This window comes from Pantherophis guttatus, chromosome 1 (genome assembly GCF_059756535.1).
Source record: "Pantherophis guttatus breed Tessera chromosome 1, ASM5975653v1, whole genome shotgun sequence".
NCBI classification, from domain to species: domain Eukaryota; kingdom Metazoa; phylum Chordata; class Lepidosauria; order Squamata; family Colubridae; genus Pantherophis; species Pantherophis guttatus.
This window is the reverse complement of record NC_142063.1, coordinates 56,225,050-56,248,444: the sequence shown is the minus strand read 5'-3', so window position 1 is coordinate 56,248,444 and position 23,395 is coordinate 56,225,050. Positions and strand designations below refer to the sequence as shown.

General features: G+C 40.0%; 1 protein-coding gene across 7 annotated transcripts; it reads left to right on the top strand.

The window, feature by feature from the left end:
* Positions 1-359: 359 nt before the first annotated feature.
* Positions 360-21,384, top strand: PROSER1 (proline and serine rich 1). 7 transcript variants are annotated; one of them, XM_087874403.1, is made up of 15 exons: positions 391-527; positions 3,220-3,334; positions 4,012-4,077; positions 4,173-4,230; positions 5,415-5,483; positions 5,832-5,926; positions 6,611-6,704; positions 8,193-8,303; positions 8,696-8,779; positions 9,629-9,707; positions 10,393-10,497; positions 12,265-12,309; positions 15,323-17,015; positions 17,651-17,798; positions 18,817-21,384. In XM_087874403.1, exons 5-15 carry the CDS (start codon positions 5,466-5,468, stop codon positions 18,946-18,948), a joined length of 2,604 nt encoding a protein of 867 aa, XP_087730529.1. In that variant the 5' UTR covers positions 391-527; positions 3,220-3,334; positions 4,012-4,077; positions 4,173-4,230; positions 5,415-5,465; the 3' UTR covers positions 18,949-21,384. The 7 variants fall into 7 exon arrangements, with proteins under 7 accessions (XP_087730538.1, XP_087730546.1, XP_060543394.2 ...); XM_087874411.1 differs by having other exon boundaries at positions 392-527; positions 3,223-3,334; XM_087874409.1 differs by having other exon boundaries at positions 392-527; positions 4,173-4,353.
* The last annotated feature ends 2,011 nt before the right edge of the window (positions 21,385-23,395 follow it).

Below are 23,395 nucleotides of genomic sequence, written 5' to 3'. Positions count from 1 at the left end.
GCTGTTGTCATTTCTAGGCAGTAGATGGGGGACGGTGAGATCTGAAGATCTACAGGAGGGCAAACCTAAGAAGTCTGGCACAGCTCTGAAAATGCGCGCTCGCTGAATACAGTCAATTGTCAAGTTATTCTTGCTTCCAAGTGCACGAAGGGAGGCTCAGCCAATCTCATGGTACACATGTTGTACTCTGACAATAAAGGTTTGAGTTGAATTGAATTCCAACCGCTAGTGACCACCGGGAGTAGTTAATCCTTCCTAAATCCCGCTTGCGGGCGTCGCTTTCTTCGTGCTTAGCCCCGTAACGGGCTACCAGAGCAACTTTCCCGGCATCCCCTGTTGAAACGAAGGACCGGGCGAGCAGGATCCTCGTTGGAGGCGCCGGTCTGATGACGTCACCCGAAGCGCGCCGAGGAGCGAAGTTTCCTTGCGAGCGGAGGGGGCCTCGGAGACTCGCGCGAGCGGTTCAGTCGCCGGCCAGCGGCTCTTTTTTTTTTTTCCCCCTCCTGCTCTCTGGTCCGCCGCTGATGGTAAGTAGAGCCGAGCGCCGCGCTTGGAAGGACGGGCGACGGAGCTTCGAGCCTTTTTTGCGGGCAGGGTTTGGGGCCTGCCTGCCTCGCTCGTTTCGAGGTTGCATTTCCGAGCAGGGAAAGATTTCTTGGAGGTCGCTTTCCTACCTGATGCCGTTCCTTAATGCAGGGGTCTCCAACCTTGGCCCCTTTAAGCCTGGCGGACTTCAATTCCCAGAATTCCCCAGCCAGCTTTGCTGGCTGGGGAATTCTGGGAGTTGAAGTCCGCCAGGCTTAAAGGGGCCAAGGTTGGAGACCCCTGCCTTAAAGCCAAACCCACCCAAGGAAGGCTTGACCTACGAGGAAAACTGTTCAGTCTCTGGTCTTAACTTCCTAATAGCATGCCGAGCTTATGTCGCCACAGGAATTCAGTCTGGAACCTGCGCGCCGCTCATGTAGTATAAAAAAAATTAAATGTCCATGACGTTCGCATGTCATGTTTGGCCACGATTTCCATATGTAGTGTACTGAATAAACAAGTGATGGACTCTGTATTAATGTGGTAAAACGAGGCTTTATAAGAATAGCGGTTGGGTCTGTAAAAAAAAGACCAAGCAGAGCACGTTATGAGTTCGGTTCAGTTTTACTACAAGGTGAGTCCTTGTTGTATTCAAAGAGACTAGCCATCTAAAATGCATTGAATTGCATTATAAATCTAAGGCATCTTTCACAAGACAAGATAACAAGAGGTTTATCTTGTTGCCTCTGCTTAAGACCATAATTTAGATTGAACGTAGATTGAACGCGACCACATGTTTGTTGGACCCGTGTCCCTCCTGGTTAGTGCTGGCTTCCCGGGAGGTGACGCGAGGCTGGCTCCAGGGGATTATAAATGCTTCATTGGGTGAGGGTGTCTTCCCCGCCGCCCTTAAGGAGGCGGTGGTGAGGCCCCTCCTCAAGAAGCCTTCCCTGGACCCGGCAATATTGGCTAATTATCGTCCAGTCTCCAACCTTCGTTTTGTGGCGAAGGTTGTTGAGAGTGTGGTTGCGGGACAGCTTCCCCAGTACCTGGATGAAGCGTCATATCTGGATCCGTTCCAGTCGGGTTTCAGGCCTGGATACAGCACGGAAACGGCATTGGTCGCGTTGGTTGATGATCTCTGGAGGGCTCAGGACAGGGGCTGCTCCTCTGTCCTGGTCCTGTTAGATCTCTCAGCGGCTTTTGATACCATCGACCATGGTATCATGCTGCACCGGTTGGAAGAGTTGGGGGTGGGAGGCACCGTACTAAGGTGGTTCTCCTCCTTTCTCTCCGACCGGTCGCAGTCTGTGTTGACAGGGGGGCAGAGGTCGACCCCGAGGCCCCTCATATGTGGGGTGCCGCAGGGATCGATCCTCTCGCCCCTTTTGTTCAACATTTATGTAAAGCCGCTGGGCGAGATCATCCGTGGTTTTGGGGTGAAGTACCATCAGTACGCGGATGACACCCAGCTGTACATCTCCACCCCGGACCACCCCAACGATGCCCTTGAAGTGATGTCCCAGTGCCTGGAGGCCGTACGGATCTGGATGGGGAGGAACAGGCTCAGGCTCAACCCATCCAAGACCGAGTGGCTGTGGTTTCCGACGTCCCGATATAGTCAGCTAATGCCATCGCTGACTATTGGGGGCGAATCATTGGCCCCCACGGATAGGGCTCGCAACTTGGGTGTCCTCCTGGATTCACGGCTGTCGTTAGAAGAGCATGTGACGGCCGTGTCCGGGAGGATTTTTCATCAGGTTCGCCTGATCCGCCAGTTGCATCCCTATCTAGATCGGGACTCCCTACACACAGTCACTCATGCCCTCGTTACTTCTCGTCTGGATTACTGCAACGCGCTCTACATGGGGCTCCCCTTGAGGTGCACTCGGAGGCTCCAACTGGCGCAGAGTGCGGCCGCGCGGGTGGTGATGGGAGCGACATGGAGTTCCCATGTGACACCTCTCCTGCGCGAGCTGCACTGGCTCCCGGTGGTCTTCCGAGTGCGCTTCAAGGTTCTGGTTATCACCTTCAAAGCGCTCCATGGCTTAGGACCTGGTTATTTACGGGACCGCCTGCTACCACCAATAGCCTCCCACCGGCCAGTACGCTCCCATAGAGAGGGGCTCCTCCGGGTGCCGTCGGCCAAACAATGTCGGCTGTCGGCCCCTAGGGGGAGAGCCTTCTCTGTGGGGGCACCTACGATTTGGAACGAGCTCCCCCCGGAGATACGTAGGATCCCGGATCTGCGCACCTTCCGCCGCGCCCTTAAGACTTTTCTATTTTATCAAGCTGGCCTGGCCTAAATCTTCCCCCTTTTTAAATGTGGAAATTTTAAATTTTTAAATTTTAAATTCGTCTTTTTATAGGGGTATGGGTAAGGCATTTTAAATTGGGGAGCCATTTTAGATTTAATTCTGTTTTAAACGTATTTTAATTGTTTATATTGTATGTTTTTAACTTTGGCTGTTCACCGCCCCGAGTCCTTCGGGAGAGGGGGCGGTATAAAAATCTAATAAATAAATAAATAAATAAATAAATAATGTACAAGATGCTTGTATCAGGCTGGGTATGAATGTGTGTTTGTCCTGAGAGGTTTCTGTTATTCTAACAGAGACAACTGTATTGTTCAACAGTCCGATGAATGGATCCTCCTAAATTTTTTTCCCACCAACAACTTTTCTATTCCTTCAGTAGGAGACAATTCTGCAATAAAAGGAAAGGTGACTGGAACAGACAAAAGGCTGTAACTGAAGATAACAAGATGGATAAAAAAGCATTTGAGACAGTTCTTGATGAAATTAGAAAGGTAATCAATGTTTGTACAATAAAGATATACAGAAGGTGAGAGCTTCACTGAATTTAGAAGACAGATTGGAATGATTATACTGATACTTTTGGCCCAATTATTTAAGGAATTTACAGGTAGGCTTTGACTTACGACCAAAATTGAGCCCAAAATTTCTGTTGCTAAGCAAGACATTTGTTAAGTGAGTTTTGCCCCATTTTATGGTCTTTCTTGCAATAGTTGTTAAGTAAATCACTGCTATTAAGTTGTTAAGTGAATCTGGTTTCCCGTTGACTTTGCTTGTCAGAGGGTCTCAAAAGGTGATTGCATGACCCCAAGACATTATAACCATCATAAATATGAGCCAGTTGCAAACTGACTGAATTTTGATCACATGACCATAGGATACTCAGTCAAAAAGGTAAAGAAGGTAAAGAAACAACCATAAATCACTTTTTTCAGTGCTATTGTAACTTTGAAGTTCAGTAAATGAACTGTTGTAAGTTGAGGACTACCTGTATACCCTCCCTTTTTTACCAAATAATTGTACTTGAGATAGCTAACAATGAAGAGAAAATAAATTATGAAAAGTATAGAATCTTCATTTCTGATACATATTCTGTCCACTCAACAGACTTCTCAGAAACCTTCCATTTTAATTCCTGTAAGACTAACAAATGCTATTTCTGTGTTTATAGGCTGTTTTGATGGAATACAAATTAAAAGCAATTGAATATGTACATGGATACTTTTCTAGTGAACAGGTAAGGGAGATGAACTGTTTTATAAACCATTACTACTAAGGGAAGTTTACTGCAGCATGAAAAAGGCACTTAAAGGTATTTTGTTTTCCTTTCAGCCCTTGACAATGGATTGTGCAAAGAGCTCATGAGATTAACCTTGATTAATCCAACATTGTAAGAAGTGTACTGTATGAAAGGACAATACAAGATGTTTGTACTTTATATATTCTGATTTGTGCTGTGCTGAATGTGGGAACTGATACAGACTTAACACTGAATGCCCACCGTCAATGGCAGGTAGTCCTCAAGCAAACATTCATTCAGCAACGGTTTGAAATTACAATGGCACTGAAAAAGGGACTTTTGATTGGTCCTCAAAATTCCAGCCATTTCAGTGCTCCTGCAGTTACTTGAACAAAATTTAAGCGCTTGGCAACTAGTTTGCACTTAAGATCAGTTGCAGGATCCTGCACTCATAATCATAATCTCATAATCCATTGCTGACCTCTGCCAGCTTCCCACAAGCAAAGTCAATGGGGGAAGCTAGCAGGGAACATCACAAGTTGTTTGAACAAGTGTCTTTCCTCCCCCACCACCATCAACACACACCCCCGGCTTTCTTCACTTGAAGCAATGTGTCCTCCTTCCTCCTTCACTCACTTGCACCCACCAGCACCCTCCTTCCCTGGGTTTACCAGCATTCTCATGTGCACATCCCATATCTTCTTTCTCTGCAATTATACACATGCATGCTCCTCAGGCCCTCTTTCCCCAGCCCCCCCTCCCCACACACACACGTGCGCGCACAACCTGCATCCTCTTTCCCCTCCCTCCCTCAGCTTTTCCCACCCTGCAATACCACCCTAATTTGCATGTGGCCTGTACCAGACTTCTCCTCCTCCTCCCTTGCAATCCTGCACTTCTTCCATCTGCTTCCCACTTAATGGCCCGCATGTCTTCGGGTTACAACAACTGGGAATTCCTGGACTGCTGTCACTAAGAGGTGCAGCCACATGATGTCACACTTTATAACTTCATTATTTCATGACAGCAATCCCACTCCCAAAGTGCAGTCAAAATTCAAGGAGTATCTGTAACACCAACGTTCAAATTATAGAAATAAATTATTTACTTACCAATCAAATGTGAGGAAAATTTTACATTCTAATTACTCAAAATGTTTATATCATAAAGATATTAAATGCTCAAATCATACTGAATTTGTTATTGCCTATTAAAGAGGCATTTAGAAGCCTTGAAGATGAGAGAAAATGCTTTTAGTTCAACAGAAGACAGTAGTTCCAAATAAATTATCTTGCATAAGTACATGGTGTATGATAGAATGGCTTCTGTTGCAGATTGTTGAGCTGCTGAGGTACTTTTCCTGGGCTGAACCGCAATTAAAAGCGATGAAGGCATTACAGCATGTAAGTTTCTGAAGAATCAATGACTTCTTAAAATTAATGTAATAATAAATTTTATCCCGCTGAAGATTTTTTTAATTTGCCTTTCCTGCATTCATTTAATTTATAGCTTAGTCTCTTTTCTGAGGAAAGCATGTTTTCATACTTAATATATCATTAATATAGTCTCCGATCCAAATTTCTTTTGCCAGAAGCTGAAATACATTTATTTATTTATTTATTTATTAAATTTATTGACTGCCCAACTTACCACGAGGTAACTCTGGGCAGTTTACAATATTAAAATGCTTGTACTTTGAGCCTAAAATGAGAATATAACATGGACTGAGGCCGCTTTTCTTCTGTTTCTAGAAAATGGTAGCTGTTTCTGCAGCAAAAGTGGTTAATATCCTCAACTGCTTCACTTTTAGCAAAGACAAACTTATTGCACTAGAATTATTGGCTTCGTAAGTATTCACTGTTGATGATGCATACTCTCATTAATACAGGAAATCCTTGACTTATGATCACAATTGAGCCCAAAATTTCTATTGTTAAATGAGTTTTGCCCCATTTTATGACCTTTCTTGCCTCAGTTGTTAAGTGAATCACTGCAGTTGATATGTTAGTAACCCGGTTGTTAAGCGAATCCGGCTTCCCCACTGACTTTGCTTGCCAGAAGGTTGCAAAAGGGATCACAGGGACACAGCAATGGTCATAAATATGAACCATTTGCCAAGCGTCTGAATTTTGATCACATGATCATGGGGATGCTGCAAAGGTGGTAACTGTGAAAAACGGTCATAAGTCAATTTTTCGGTGCTGTTGTAACTTTGAACGTCACTAAATGAACTGTTGTAAGTCGAGTAGTAGCTTAAGTCTTATTGATACTTAGTTGGATAAAAACGTGATTTTATTTGCTTGATTAAGGCACTTTTTCTAAAAGGCTGTAACTATTTTGTATCATCTTGCTCTGTACAACTCGTTTTTGTACATGAACAATAAATATTTAGATAAACATTCATATTTTTTCATATTAGCTTTTTGTTTATTATTTCCTTTTTGAAAAATATAGTGAAGCAAGATTAAATTATAAAATTGTGGCTATAAGGATTATAAAGAATTTTTTTAAACTGTTTGTTTGTTTGTAGCAATATAATTGATGCTCAGAATTATCGTCTTATTGAAGACCTCTTCAGAGTTAATATGTCTGAGAAGAAGAGATGCAGAAGAATTCTTGAGCAGGTATTAAGGCAAGGAACGTGTATGATTTAGAGTTTTTCTAAAACTAGTCGAAGAAAAAGATCCATGAGCTCTTCTCAGAAGAAATCTAGCAGATGTACATGGGAAGAATGTTAATGGTGTGGACATGTTCCAATTGTTTAGAAAAGAAAAATAATTTTCTGAGCTTTATGAAATTGTTAACTTAATTTTTAACAAATATAAATTAGTCATTATATCCACAATGGGGCTGTGGAAAATGTTTGTAAATAGAACTTCTACACCTCTCTAGCCATGAGGAAATTTCAGCCGCCTTGCTAATTATGAATCCTGGGAATTGCATTCTTAATAAGTGGGAGTCACCAAGAGTATTTAACCAAAAGAAATTGGGAGATGCCTGCTAGAGATTAAAGTTAAGAAGAAGCATTTTGAAAGATTGCTGAGGGATACAATTGGCTTGAGTTAATTCTTAAGGCACCAAAACGTGTGAGGCTCTTTCACTCAATAAATAGCAAGTATCCTATTTAAACGGTCAAAGAAAAAAAAATCAGTTGGGAGGTTCCATAATAGAGCATAATTTAAAAACTAAATCTATTGAAAATAAAGTTGACAGAGAGAACCCAGAAGCATATTACTACTCACTCAGATAGCCCAGCTAAGCACACACTCAGAGACTGAAACAATTGTTTCAAATATTTGAGAATTTGGGTAGTGCTTGTAAGATGTGAACGTTATTTTTCACACAGTGAATGAAATGGTAGCAAATCTGATTATGCAAAACAAGGGATAAAAGAAACAGGCTGTTCCACTCAAATGAGGGGGCCAGGCAGCCTGTTTCATAAGTCGGAAAGAAAAGAGCACAATATTTTTTTAAAAAAATCAGTTTCTACATATAGGGTTTCTATTATACAATAGTAGCTGAAATACCTTCGCTATAGTTTCCTTATTTTTCTTCAACGATTATTTATTAGAAGATCTTTCTTGGAAACTTGCCTAATTAATATTGACACTACCTTGCCCTGCCCCAAATTTCAGAACTACTTTTAGGTAGGGCAAAAAAAGATGATGTCAACTAAGATGCAGCTAGAGAATAACATTCCCAGAGAGGATTTTTATGCAAAATATAAACTTGCCTAGAATTCTAAAATGGTATTCCTAGTCGCTGGATAAAAGAAAAGAAAATCATTGCTGGCCTTTGCCCACAGCTGCCCTCTTTCCTCGTACCGCTGCAGTGTAAGTTGAAAGCCTTTGAAAAAAAGAAAGAGAAGCATGTAAAAACAAGATATGCCTGGCCCTGTCATAGAGGCTATGCTTGTCTTGATCTTGCTGCAGTAAGCATAATTCATCTGCAGTCTGGAAATAGGGATATTACATTAATATTCCCTTTCATATGTTTTATAGAACATGCTGTGTTCTCTCACAGTAATGAAATACTCATTCTGACTTCTTGTGTGTGTGTGGTTTTGTTTTGTTTTGTTTTGCTTTGCTTTGCTTTGTTTCTTTATATTTTAGGCTTCCAAAGCAGGATGCAAAGCACCTCATGCTATGATATCTTCCTGTGGCATGATTCCTGGGAACCCTTATCCAAAGGGGAAGCCTAGCCGTATCAATGGAATTTTTCCTGTACGTGTGGTCTTACTGACCTTTCCATTTGTCTGAATTTTCTATTATATGTCTTTTAACATATAAATCGTGTTTTGTGGAAAACTGTAGCCTCTCTCTGTGAAAGTTTATTCTGCTCAGGTTATCTCAAAGGAGGCATGTTATTTAACTTCTAGCTTATATAATAAAATTGTATCCATGCTGATTAAATGTAGAGGAAACTGTCTTGTCATGCTGTTTATCATCATATATATTTTCCTTTATCGAATAAATTGAAAATATATTACACTCCGGTTTCAGACACACACATATATAAGCAAATCATGACTTACTGTACAGTACTCCTTGAACCAGATCTTTTTGCTTCGAACGTAGTGTTATATATTCACTAATGGAAAATCTGTATTTTAAAGGGTTCCCCTGTTAAGAAGGAAAATGAGGACTATTCTAGTGAAGGCAAGGGAATAGCAGCTCGCATTCTTGGACCATCAAAACCAGTAAGTCACATTAATGCCATGATCAAAAGATACCATTGACTTTGCTATTGAAAACCAGATAAATTTAGTAGGAAAAAGAATTAACTAAGAATACGAATGTGACAAATACAACCCCTATTTGTTATAAATAGCAGCTGATATATAAATTTAAGATTTTGTTGTTTAAAAAACCTTGTTCAGATGTCTATAAAATTAGCTATTAAGAAAGAACAACTTTCATAAAAGGAATGAAAAGAAAGTATTTCAAGTACATTCTGAATGCAAGAAAGCAGAAGTTTGATTAAGGACAGTCTTTCCCAACTTGGTATCTTTCAGTTATTTAGATTATAATTTTTATAATTTGTGCCCAACATTGTGCATGCAGAATGTGGGAATTGCAGTCGAACACAACTATAAGTTAGGGAGTGTACTTAGGCTGGCAGTGCCTATCGTTAGGCTTTGTTACAGCATAGTGAACTATAGGTTTATCCTAGGGTTACATGACATGTTTCCTCAGTGCATAGATGGTGTTGAGCAAGAGGTACAGCCATACTTCCTCTCGATATGCAATTGCTAAAATTATTGAGATTCAAAGAAAGGGGCAGGAATAAAAAAGAGAAGCAGAAGTAAGCCACGATTTAGATTAGCTGATCACAGAGGTGGAATCTAGACAGAAAAGAAAACCTACAGGAGGATGAATCAAATAATGAACAGATTTAACACTAAAAGAAAACCAGTGAAAGGAGCACAGGAAAGAAGAACCTTTATCAAAGCCAAATGTGTCATTTGGCACACGTGTGTGTTGCACACTATCTTGGGTAGCCTATTTTCATGATAGCTTTGCATATAATCTTTGATCTTCTTGTTTAGGCTCCAGCAACATACAATCCACACAAGCCTGTTCCTTATCCAATTCCTCCTTGTCGACCACATGCAACAATTGCACCCAGTAAGCTTTCCTCCTGTTATTTGACATTGATTCTAATTGTGTACCTAATTGGTACTTTTCATAGACAGCTGATAGCCTGATATGCTTATTTATATATGAATAAATTTGTTTTCTCTGAGGTTGCTTGCTTCCTGTATATTTCTTTTATACTTGTCTCTAATCTTTTCTGATAAGTTAGTAGCCTGTAATAATAGGCGGTGCTCAGAGCTGAAAACTCTTCTCCCTGGAGAATTTTATTGACATTCAGCAAAATATCTGTTGTGTGCTAGGAATTGAAGCTACCGCATTTTCTGTTCCTTCCATAAATAGAAATAAAAAGAATAAAAGGAAGGAGAGTGAACAATGTTATAATTCTTGCCCAGCATCTTTTTCCATTTATTGGATACCAGATGAACATTTCATTTTTCTTCCAGGCCAAATCAACAAGATTGTTTTATGTATTATACAGCTAGTATAATATAAATTAAGCTATTTTTATTTTTTTTGCAGACTGTATGCAGGAAATGTATAATATTATTGAATAGTTTTACATAAGTAAATAATGTTAAAATATTTTTAAAGCCTTGTGGAGGAACTGTGATTTTCACATGTGCTATTTAAGGTGAGACAATGAACAGAGCAACCCAATAGGAATATATGCTACTTTATTATTTCTCCAATTTTCTGTGTCTTGTTTCCTTACCAGGTGCTTACAACAATGCAGGTCTTGTTCCACTGGCTAACGTCATAGCTCCTGGTTTGCCAACTACACCATCATATACCTCTAGTACTGTAGGAACAGGTAAAGCAGGTATCCTTGAAAAGCCTAGGTGATCGGTTTATGTTTCAACCAAGCCAAGAAGTAAAAAAGAGCATGTAAATGATAAAGAACATGAGACAGAGCAAGTTTGGTCTAGTGGTTAAGGCACCAGACTAAAGCCAGCTGGGTGACCTTGGACCAGTCACATTCTCTCAGCCCAACCCATCTCACAAGGTTGTTGTGGGGAAAACCGTAAGAGGAAGGTATATGGAACATATTCGCCACCTTGAGTTATTTGTAGAAATAATAAAGGGAGTGGGGAATGAGTGTGAGAGAGAGAGGAAGGAAGGAAGGTAGGAAGGAAGACTGGGACAGCTTCCTGCTCTTGGTTTCAACAACCCAACCCATCCCTGGCTGTAGCTGTTCTGAAAAGGAAATGTCAAATGATGTGCATCTATCAGGGTGTTTTTTACCACTTCGTCAAGAGAGGAAAAAAATCACAGTGGGGGGAATTAGCACCTCAGAGCTTTAGTAAAGGGGAAGCTTGAGCCAGGACGATGGCCTTTTTTTAACTAGATGGAGCCTAGAAGTTATTGGCCAATTGCTCAAATTATAGCAGAAGCAAATTGTTATTCTCCCTAACATTGTTAAACCCAGGTTTTACTGGCAAAACACTTTACAGGTAGTCCTTGATTTATAACCATTCATTTAGTGATTGTTCGAAGTTATAACAGCACTGAAAAAAGTGACTTATGACTGTTTTTCACACTTATGACCATTGCTGCATCTCCACAGACACATGATCAAAATTCAGCTGCTTGTCAACTGGCTTGTATTTATGACAGTTGCAGTGTCCCAGGGACATGTGATCACCTTTTGCAATCTTTTGACAAGCAAAGTTAATGGGGAGGTCAGATTCACTGAACAACCGTGTTGCTAACGTAACGTCTGGAGTGATTCACTTAACAAGTGTGGTAAGAAACGTCTTGCTTAGCAACAGGAATTTTAGGCTCAATTATGGTTGTAAGTTGAAGACTACTTGTACTAGGCTTCAGCAAAAATATCTTGGTTCTTCTTTCAGATCGGTAATCAAAGCAGCATAAAGGAAGCCTTAGATTTTTGTTTGCATTTGATAAGTAATTTGTTTTATTTATTTATTTATTTATTTATTTATTTATTTATTTATTTATTTATTTATTTATTTATTTATTGAATTTATATACCACCCTTCTCCCCAAAGGGACTCAGGGCGGTGAACAGCCGAAAATTAAAATAACATACAATATAAAAGTTAAGATAACTAAAAATAAATTAAATTAATCGGCCTCCCAATTTAAAACCCCAAGCTATACAATTAAAAACTAACCCATAAAACCTATTCAGGCCAGGCCGGCTTGCTGAAATAAAAACGTCTTACGGAAAGTGCAGAGATCCAGGATCAGCCGTATTCCGGGAGGTAGCTCGTTCCAGAGGGCGGGTGCTCCCACAGAGAAGACTCTCCCCCTGGGGGCCGCCAGCCGACATTGCTTGACCGACGGCACCCTGAGAAGGCCCTCTCTGTGAGAACATGTTGGCCGGTGGGAGGTTATCAGTAGCAGAAGGCGGTCTCGTAAATATCCTGGCCCTAAGCCATGGAGCGCTTTAAAGATGAGAACCAACACCTTGAAGCGCACCCGGAAGACCACCGGGAGCCAGTGCAGCTCGCGCAGGAGAGGTGTTATATGGGAGCGCCATGTCACTCCCGTAATCACCCGCGCAGCCGCATTCTGGACCAGTTTTAGTATTCGCTTCTTCCTTAATTCATTATACTCTATATAGAAAATGAAGAACTTTCCAATCAAGCAAAATCTTCCCAAAGTCAAGGTAAGCTATCTATTTACAAAGACAAGCCACTGTAATTTCAAATACATAAATCTAATGCAGATTTTAAAAAATACCAATTTTAAGATAAAGTATAAATGTGCCAAATTTACTAACTGATTAGAGGTGTTTTTTCCCTGATAGTCAATCTCATACGTATATACATACTCAGTCCTGGATATATATCATACTGAGAATTATTGTGAGAAATTCATTGTGTTTGTTCCTAGGTTTGATTAGATAATGATTTGGATGTGCTAAGTCTTTTTTCTGCAATGAGATGGCTTGACTTTATTAATTGAAAGCTTTTGTTTAGCACAAGTGGTAAAAACTATTTGATCTCATCAATAGGTAGCTGAATTTCCACTTAAAACAAGAATAAGATGCAAGTTCTGATTTAAATTCTTTTAAAAATATTTGTGCTTTGAAAGTAAGCCCCATTGAGCTTTTATCTGGGTAAACATGCAGGGGATTGTACTTTTTTTTAAAAAAAAAAACCTTTCTTTAACTATTTACAATACAATGAATATAGTATAAAAGAGAATACATGAAACCTTATTTTTTATTAAAGTATCCAAGAACAATTAAAGTACCAATTGAACAATAATTACATTTTTGTTTAATGAATTAAAATTAAACTATTAAAATAAACTTGGGTTGAACCAGGAATAAATCAGGAGAATGAAAATATGTATAAAAATCATTCTGCCTTTCACATGCTTTTGCATACTGTTCTCTGCAGTATGTCTCAAATGTGAGCAGTATGTATGGCATTGTACTTGGTCTCTTTGTGTGGATGTTTGGGTGGTTTAGGGGTGGGGAATTGTGGTGGGTGGGAGTGTGTTTGGGGATTGTTATGTGTGTTGGACCTGGTCTTTGGGTGTTAAGTGAATTTCATTGTATGGGTATACTGTGTATACACATACAATGACAATAAAGTTATTCTTATTATTGTATTATTCTAGCATCGAGTCACAGATGAGAGTGCAATTATGTCCTATGGCTTGCTGGAAAAGTGAATGGCTGTCCTTTTCTTTGATAGAATGAAGTGTCTTACACAAAGTGCCTTATTCACCAGTAAACTTTTTAAAATCTCCATTGACAGACTTTCTATGAGACAATACAATTTTCAATTCTATCCAGCAATAATGGGTTTCATGGATAATTGCAATTTTGTCCCCTTGTATTCATTTACCCTTACCAGAGAAAATAACTGAATATATTTGCAATTTGAAAATTCCTAACACTGAATTGTTACACAAGAAAATTGGGAAACACTGGCAACAGTCATGGATCCAATTACTGTACTTTAAAAAATTGCTTTAAAATCAGAAAGGTTTCCTTTTTTCTCCTGTATAGCAGAATTAGTCAGAGGTATGTTTTGTAATGCGGTTGCTTAATAACTATTATTTTTATCTCAAATTAATGGTTCACCAGTTTTGCTGTACAACTCCTTCCAATTATATTTTCTGGAGTAAGGCTGCTTTTCTCTATACTTTCTAAACTATAAAAACTCCAGTTTCTAAAGTATTATGAGTTCATCAGGCCTATTTAACATAATTGAGTTCCTTCTACTTTCAGTAGTATTTATCTATTTATGCTTGTATACTACCAGATCAGACTGACTCACAAAGGGGGACAGACAAAATAAAAATGAAATTAGTAAGATAGAGCCCTAAAATAATCTATATATTCCTGTACATCTGTTTGTAACCTTCAGTTGGGCAAAATGGTGTTTTCTAAAACACAGTTTTGGGCTGAATTAAAAAATGCATAGAAAAGCTGGAACGCATTACTCTTCTGGGATTAAAATTTGGCAAAGTTGTGGCCTCTTCAATGCACTATGCTGCCACAGTTAGCCACAGTCATGTGTTTATTATTTCCAATAGTCCCTGCCAGTTTCTCACAAGTGAAGTCAGTAGGGAAGATGACAAAAAGTTGCTTCTATTTTCACTGCACATGGTCATTCTGTTTCTCTGCTCAAGTAAGAAAATATCTCTGAAACAATAACCCAATGGGTCACAGATTGTCTAGTAACCAATAATCATAGGTTTTATCTCAGATGTACATAACAGTCTTATAAAAAAGTTCCACATTGGTGAACTTCTGAAATGACGCCAACAACCTCTGGCTCTTCCACGGGGTGCATTGCCACAGAAAAATGTTGCTGATCCCCACTTATCTCACATATACAGGCAATGCTCCAAATTTGGAGCGTGGTACAGGGGGAATTAGTTCCACACGGAGAACGCGGTCCCAAAGATGCCCAGGAGAAAATTAATTATAGTTCCACCTAGCCCAGGGATGGTCACTCTATTGCCCTCATTCTCATGAATGATCAGACCTGGAAATTTTAGTGCAGGGTGCTTTGTATGAATGTGTGCGTGTTGGTAGGAAGGAATTATGGAGATAAAGTAGGCCCTCAATTTTTGAAAAATCTTAAAAGTACCCATTTTATAATATAAAACCCTCTGAATATTCACACTACTTATTTCTGTTTGGGAAAGATTAAGTTCAAAATAGGAGACTTGCTTGCATTCAAATAAGAAATGGACAGCCACAGAAGCTTAAACTAATAAAAGTGGTGTGAACATTGATTCATTTGGATTTTTAAAATGCCCAGATTGCTTTGAGCACCTAATAAATAACTAAACAATGGAAAAAATGAACATCTACAAAAAACATTCATACTAGAACACAAACATGCAGAACCTTACATTTTTTAAATGGCCATATTACTAAAGCAACAAAAGCTAGAATGGGGATGTGGGACTAAAATTAATACCAAATCAATTGTGATTGAATTGTAGGGTAACGGTTCAGGCAGCAGAATAACTGAACCAGTGAGTTTGTCTCGTTTTGCATACCATTTTGCTTTTTGGTAGTTGTAGTAGCATCTTTTATTTTGCTCCTATGCTGATCCATTGCTATGTAAACTGTACTGAAATGCATTCATGTTGAATACAAACATATCTACTGCCTCCCAAGAATTCTTACTGATTTTGTTTCTTTCCAGCTTTTGCCACACAAATGAATCATCTCTTTGCACCTCATGGTTCTAATCCTGCTGCTACTCCAGTCCCAACCCCATCATTGGTTAAGGCAATAAGCCACTCATCAGCACTTCCATCTCCAGCTGTCCCAGGGATAAGCGTGTCCAACCCTGCCTTTCCTGTCTTCCCTGGGCAGGTTATCTCCTCCGTCCATCCGCCTCAACCATCCACTCCCGTTCCTACTATTGTCAAATCCCATTCGCTACCTGCAGTTCCTGCCACATCTGCTCATGGTGCCAGCACTGCTCCTCTCCCTGCATCTTTCTCTGGACTGGCTTCTGTGCTGCCTGCCGCTGCAGCACCCCAAGGGCTCTCCACGCTGTGTGCCACCCCTGCACCTAACGAAGCCTTTGCATCTGCCCCTGCACCCTTCGCCAGTCTTCCTTTTTCTGCAGCCACTGTCACTGCCCCAGCTAATAATCCTAATTCATTGTCATCTGCTTTTGCTGGCCTGCCTTTGTCCTTGACCCCCAATCCTCAGGGAGTAGCTAGCTCCATTTCATCGACCATTGCCAATTCTCCTGCCACTAGTTTACCTTGCCCAGTTAATTTACCTAACCCGCTTTTATCAGCTTTAAAGGGGTTTCTCTCAGTGAACGATAGCTCATTAATTAATTCAAATGCTCTGCCTTCGACTGTGACTGCTGAGCTTGCTTCTTTATCTGGTCTTCTCAGTCAGAACTCCGAAGCCGTCTGTTCATCCAGTAGCAAATGTTACACTCCAACTGTTACCTCTTCCCTGCAGCACCTTTCCGCTCCAGGACTCTCCATTTTCTCAGGCCTCGCCTGTCAGCCAGGAGGGAGCAGTAGTGCCACTTCTCCTGCGTTGTCATCGCAGTCTCCTTTAACAACAATGTCATCATCCAATTTGCCGGTCAGCTGTGGCTCCTCAGTGGGTCTTCCGCATTGCCCAAGCCCTGCCAATCCTGAACAGCAAGTTTCCTCCGCTCCAGCTGCCCCAGTTCTGATTAAAACTGAACCCACAAGCCCAACTCTTTCAGGTCTCAAAATCCCAACCCCTTCTGGGGGGTCCAATCACAGCACTTCAGGCTTGGCAGCCCTTGGGCATGCCTATTCCTCAGCTACTTCCTTACCATGCAGTTTAACTAGTTCCCTCAATCCAGCACTTCCCGCTTTGACCTCTCCTCTGAACAGTTCCCCATCTATTCCCTCCCACGCTTCATCTACTCCGGTATATAATGCACTTCCTCCTTTCACTTCCTTGACCAACAGTTTTGCTTTTACTGGCAATCCAGCACTTACTCCGACGGGGCCTCTGCTGTCCATTCCACCAACAACTACGTCTGCCCCACATGTCAGCTCCTCAGGCCCCGTTCTTCCGCCACTCATTGCCACCGCTGCTGCCCCGGCTCCTCCATTCTCCCTTAACTTGTGCAGTGCTGTCTCTTCCCTGTTTTCTGTTCCTCAAGTGCCCCTGGGCTCATGCAACTCATCCTTCCCGCCTTTCCCTGTCTCTAACACACCCTCTGTCACTCCTGCTCTCCCTTCTTTCCCTGGGCTCCAGGCATCCTCTACAGTAGCAGCAGTTGCACCCCTGCCAGCAGCTGCCACAGCCCCATCTCCAGCTCCGGTGCTGCCAGGGTTTGCCTCGGCCTTTAGCTCAAACTTCAACTCTGCACTTGTGGCACAGGCTGGGTACGTTTACTCCGAAAAGTCAAAAGTCATTTTGGCAGATTTCTTACAATAATGTGCAAAATGAAGTCTTAGGTGTGAATTATAAAATACTGATAATTATTATGTTTGCTTTCTGAATTCTCTTATTGTTAAATGTTGACAGATCCTGTCTATGGTTTTTCTTAATTTCCTTAATCTAGCAGGGGAAGATTTATTCTAATAGAGGATATGTAATTGTTTTAAATTGATTGGAATCTTTGAGAGATATTCTAATTAGGAATAAAATATTGGAATATTTCTACTACATACACTGAAATAACCAGTTCCAAATTAGCATGACTTTGGGCCAGTCGCTCTCTCAGCCCAACCCACCACAGGGTTGTTGTGGGGAAAATAGGAAGAGGAAGGTTTATATATATATATAAACCTTGAGTTATTTATCAAAATAATACAGCGGGATACAAATAAATACAATTAAATAAATAGTCACATTGAAAACACTTCTTGATCACATGTTGATTGCTTCCATACATTGTATCTATATAAGCTGTATGGTCATAGGTTGGAATATAACAATTATCAATTTTTTTTTATTATTTTTTTTTTGGTAGTGTTGAATGTGTGAATTTGAAAATGTTCTGCTTCTGCATTTTTAGCCTGACGTCTGGACTCCAGGCCCCTGGAAATACAGTATTTCCAGGACTTCTGTCTCTACCTGCCATCCCTGGACTTGCTCAGAGTGCAACGCAATCTTCCCTCCAGGAACTTCAGCACAGTGCAGCTGCACAGTCAGCATTACTGCAGGTAAAACAATATATAAATAAAAAAGATAAGATAGGCACGAAGAATAGAGAAATGATCAGGAAAAAACACAGTGTTCCAACATCTACAGTAAGAATAAAAGTATTATACATACAAAAACACAAAAAGTTTTTATTTTATTTTGGTAATTTAAAATTTGATGTGAGGAAGAAATATCGGGGATTGTATGGTGGAAGCAGAGAATTATTTTGGTGGAAAAATATCTGAATTTTTTAAAAATATGTGGTTATAGGCTATAATGTGGAATGTACAATTCACGTGTATGTATATAAATTGCTACATTTCCATAGCCTCCTTGGAACTAATGATCTCTGTGTGGAAAGGTTCAGCTAAGAAGGTGTCCCCAGGTACCTTCTGGATCTCTTACAGATTTCCAGTAGGTGCTTGGAGTGAAATAGTCAGATCATCAGCCTCCAGAAATCCTTCCTATAATAAAAGCCCTTGATAACAGAACAGTCGCTTGCCCCTGATAGAGATGTGTTAAGTGTGGACTGTTGCATGAAATTGGGCATTTTAAATTTTTTAAATTGCAAATTTCTGAGACTGTGGTTATAAATTTTAATGTAACTTTTCCCAAGCTAGCATCTGTCATATGCTGGAGGAATTCTGCCAATGTGGCCTTTAACTGGGAATTCTGGGAACTATCCAACACCTCTAGAAATCACATTTTATTCTGTATGAGATAACAGATTCTGAACATTCAAGTGAAGCCTCATTACCTCATTTTTATTATAGTTGTAACTGTATTCTTCTATCAATATACCAGTGCTACTATTTGTATCATAAAACATCCTCATCCATTAATTTTTCCATTAGGAACAAAGTGTGAAATTTGTGCAGATGCATGTAAGCGATGTAACTTTCATTTACATATTCTGGAACACTGAATTAAACTTTCTGACAGTTGTATTTATCTTCCTTGCTGGCAAATTTGGATTTTGGAATGGCCAAGGCTCCAGCTTTTAGACATACTATTAATTTCTTGTTTGTTTCTTTAAAGATACACTCTGCTTCTGCTCTAGAAAACTATGGCTCTCAATCTGAAGGTTTCAGTGCATATCCCCCAGCAGCAGGAACTTCTGGAACACCTTTTTCAGTGCAGGCAAATCTTCCCCAGACTGGATGGCAATAATGAACATCAATCTCAGCTATCAAGAAGAATGCTCTAAAAGCTTATGATGCTTCCTTCGGAAAATACATTTTCAACATATATCATTCAAGAGAGATTACAAATGCAGTAACTGTTGCTGAAATGATATGAAAACTGGTTATTTTTTTTACTTTATATCAACAACCCTAGGAAGCCTTCACTCCATTTTTCATAGTACACTCTGAGGATACTTTAATCCAGGTAGGATTTTTAAGATCCAGACTAACTGATCACTGGAAAAAAAAAACATTTTTGCTGTGATATCAGTGTTTTAGATTGTTAAAAATCACAGCACTGCATGAGGTATAGGTACTGATTTAAAGATATAGATCAAACTCCCCACCTACCCCCTTCAACTCGTTTTAGGAATTTAATCTTGTGCATCTGCCTACTTTACTTAGGCTGAGCGGATTTGCACTCCTTTTTGCCTTGTCCTATAGAATCCTAGTATTCTAGTTTTTTTTTTTTCTCATTCTTTTTAAAAATTGATTATCCATTGCTATTTTACTCTGATGCAAATAGCCCTCAACTTAGAATCATAATAGGGACTGAAAAATTCATTATTAAACTGTTAACTGAGGCATCACACGGCTGCAACCAATTTACAACCTTTGTCATTAAATAGTTAAGCAAATCTCCCATCAGTCCTTGAAATATCACGTGACTGTGACTTGCAGTCTCCTGCAGACTTCACCATTGACTTTGCTTATCAGAAGCTGGCAAGGAAGGTTGCAAATGGTGAGCACATGATTGCAGGACACTGCAGTTGTTACAAATGCAAGCCAGCTGCCAAACGCCCAGATTGCAATCACATGACGTCAGGGACTGATTGTAAATTACCTTTTCAGCGTCATTGTAATTTCAAAGGTTGCTAAACAAATGGTTCTAAGTCGAGGATTACCTGTACTTGTTATTGAAAGCTCTACTACTTAACAATTTGTCTCAGGCATTTATTCCATCCTTTCCAGGCTGATAGCTTCAGAATGTCTTGGCATTTCAGCTTCAAGATAGCTGCATGTTTGAAGTGGTAATTCCAACACACCTGGAGAGTATTAAGTAGGGAAAGCTGTTTTTACTTATATTTGCAATCTACCTCCCACCAATAATTTGTTCAGTCTTCTAGGATACCAGAAGTCTGCTGTAGATATGTATTTTTTAATGTGTAACTTTAGATTAAGTGTACTGTTTCCTTCAATCAGTAGGAAATACATTTTGTAGATTATAGTTTTATGTTCCATAACAAACAAATGTTTGTATCTAATTCATGAACAAGGCACTGGTAATAACACTACTAATGGGTCTAATGTAGCCCATCAAATATATTGAAGAGTTTTGGATTTGTGAATGAAGAATTCACTTTATTTATGAGAACAAAACAAATGCACATAATGTTGTCAGATTTGAATGAATTAAATTCTGAAAATTTTGAACTTTTAAATAGATAGAGCTAGGTTTTCACACAGACTTTTTCCAGTAACACTGGGGGGGGGAACCAAAATAATTAAATACATTTATTATATTGGCTTTTTGAAATTAAGACCAATTTTAATTATGAATTGTGCAATATAACATTGTTGCTATTTTAATAAAGACTTTTGTACTATTTCCTATAACTTCTGAGAAAGTTACTGCTCTTCATTTGTGCTTCTACAGGTAGTCCTTGTCTTATGACCATAATTAAGCCCAAAATGTATGTTGCTGAGACATTTGTTAAATGAATTTTGCCCCATTTTACGATCTTTCTTGCTACAGTTGTGAAATGAATTTGGCTTCCCCATTTACTGCTTGCCAGAAGATCGCAAAAGGTGATCACATGATTCTAGGACCCTGCAATGTTTATAAATAGTAGTCAGTTGCCAAGCATTTGAATATTGATCACGTGTCAATGGGGATACTGCAACAGTCATAAGTTTGAAAAATAATCATAAGTCATTTTTTTCAGTGCTGTTATAACTTTGAACAGTCATTAAATGAACTGTTGTAAATCGAGGACTACCTGTATTGTAGCTCCTAACATCCTTTAATGTTGGCTATGTTTTTAAAGGCTGCTGGGAGTTAAAATTCATCAACAGTTAAGACACAACTTCATCAGCCTTGATTTAACATCTGTAGTGATGAATATAACCCCTGCCCATATTATCTTTTAAAATAATTTTGATCATATTTTAGATTTATAGTAGATATACTTGATGTTAAAATTTTAATGTGAACTTAATGCACTTTGTTGCAGTGCATAGCTTAATGCTTTTTCTAAAGATGACAGTCTACTGAATAGTATTACTAATGTAGAAATTTTCCATAGGTAAGCAGGTATGGAGAATGCTAATATGTATATAGCTGTATTTTTATAATTTTTTTAAAATAAAATGAATAGCAGTGATGTTTCTAAAATAGACTGAATAAACAGTTCCTTATAAATCTGCCTTGAGTAGTTTTTTACATAACAAAGTAATTAATATAAAAAATTCTAATACAAGATTAGTATCCAGTTTAGTCATTCTACAGCAAAACAGTCACTGCTGTTAAATCAAATTGCCTCTTATCCCTGCTACTACCTATAGTAGTGTACATGTGCACATATATCCAAGCTAATCACTTTTCCTTTTTAGAATAGCCAATGTTATGCAGAACACAAAAAGAAATAATAAAGAATGAAAGGTATTGGATGCAAAAAGGAATTATAAGTAAAACTAGCTTACACCAATATCATTGCAACCATCTTTGCTTCTACAGTATTCATATGCTGCTTCTTTCTAAACTTTTCACCTTTCATTTTCTCATCAATTCCAACCAAACACAATTTTCTCAGCCTTCTCTTTCCTCTCAACCTATTCACACTTCCTTCCTATATTGGTTTTCCTATGCAGCTCTCATTCTTTCAGTATTTATTTAATTTGTATTTATTTATTTAAATTTAAGTATTATTTAAGTACGAATAAGTCTTCTCAATGAATCATAGAATTGGAAGAGACCTTGGAGATCTTCTAACCCAGTGATGGCTAACCTTTTTGCCGTCACATGCCAAAAGCAGGAGGAGGTTGCATGCCCACACCCATAATTCAATGCCCCCCACATGCGACCCTCCCCCACTCCCCACACTTTTGGCAAGGGATGGCACGGTAGGCCCAGTAGGCCCATTTTTCGGTCTCCCTAGGCTCCAGAGGCTTTCTAGAAGTGTGGGGAGGGTGAAAACGGCCTTCCCCACTGTTCCGGAGGCCGGAAAAGGCCTGTTTGCCGACTTCCCGTGGGACCAGAAGTCAGGAAACGGGATGTTTCTGGCCACTGGAGAGCCTCTGGGAGTGGGAAGGCTGTTTTCGTCCTCCCCAGACTTCTAGAAAGCCTCTAGAGCCTGGGGAGACCAAAAACCAAGCCTTCCCCACCCCCACCCCCCGGAGGCCCTCCAGAGGCCGGAAACAGCCTGTTTCCCAACTTTCGGTGGGCCCAGAAGGCCTGAAAATCAGCTGGCCGGCGTGCGCATGCGTGCCAGAACTGAGTTAGGGCAACACTCACGTGCCCACTGATATGGCTCCGCGTGCCACCTGTGGCACGCGTGCCATAGGTTCGCCGTCACGGTTCTAGTCCAACCCCCTGCTTGAGCAGGAAACCGTTTCAGACAAATGGCTGTCCAGTCTCTTTTTAAAAACCTCCAGTGATCAGTGGTGAAATCCAATTTTTTTTACTACCAGTTCTGTGGGCGTGGTTTGGTGTGCGTGGCAGGGGAAGGATACTGCAAAATCCCCATTCCCTCCCCACTCCTGAGGGAAGGATATTGCAAAATCTCCATTCCCACCCCACTCTGGGGCCAGCCAGAGATAGCATTTGCCGGTTCTCCGAACTACTCAAAATTTCCGCTACCAGTTCTCGAACTGCTCAAAATTTCCGCTACCTGTTCTCCAGAACCTGTCAGAACCTGCTGGATTTCACCCCTGCCAGTGATGTATTTCTTTTGTACCAGTATTCATAGAAGCATTCTACATATAGGTTGAAAAGTGTCCCCCAGGGTGCTAAAAGGCATTGCTGTGGGATGTGGAGTTGGAAGATCCTAGGTTCAGTGTGATGTTTCACCCCAAAACAGCAACTGTCTGTTTTTCTTTAAACCACAATCTGGCTTACTAACATTGGAGGCCATAGTTTGGTTTGCAGGATTCCTTTGGCATAACTCAGTTAAACATCTTGAGATGAGGGAGAAGCATAAAAATGAATAGCAGAGCTGCCTTGTGGCGAGATGGGAAACAAATTCAATAAATAAAGAAAAGCTCTTGTAATATTTTACTTTAGCGTTGCTTCTGAAAAAGGTAATGTTTCATTTAGCATTTTTCCTGCATCTTCATAAAAGTCTATATACGGAACTAGGCTGTGCATATATGGATTCAAGCCATTTGTGAGGACTGACATGCAGTCTCTTCAAATCCTGGTTCTTAACAGCGGA

Coding starts and splice junctions, on each gene's coding strand:
- PROSER1 (XM_060687411.2), top strand. CDS start 3,290: ATGGATAAAAAAGCATTTGAGACAGTTCTTGATGAAATTAGAAAG. Junction 5,484..5,831: donor CGATGAAGGCATTACAGCAT/GTAAGTTTCTGA, acceptor TTCTGTTTCTAG/AAAATGGTAGCTGTTTCTGC. Junction 12,310..15,322: donor AAAATCTTCCCAAAGTCAAG/GTAAGCTATCTA, acceptor GTTTCTTTCCAG/CTTTTGCCACACAAATGAAT.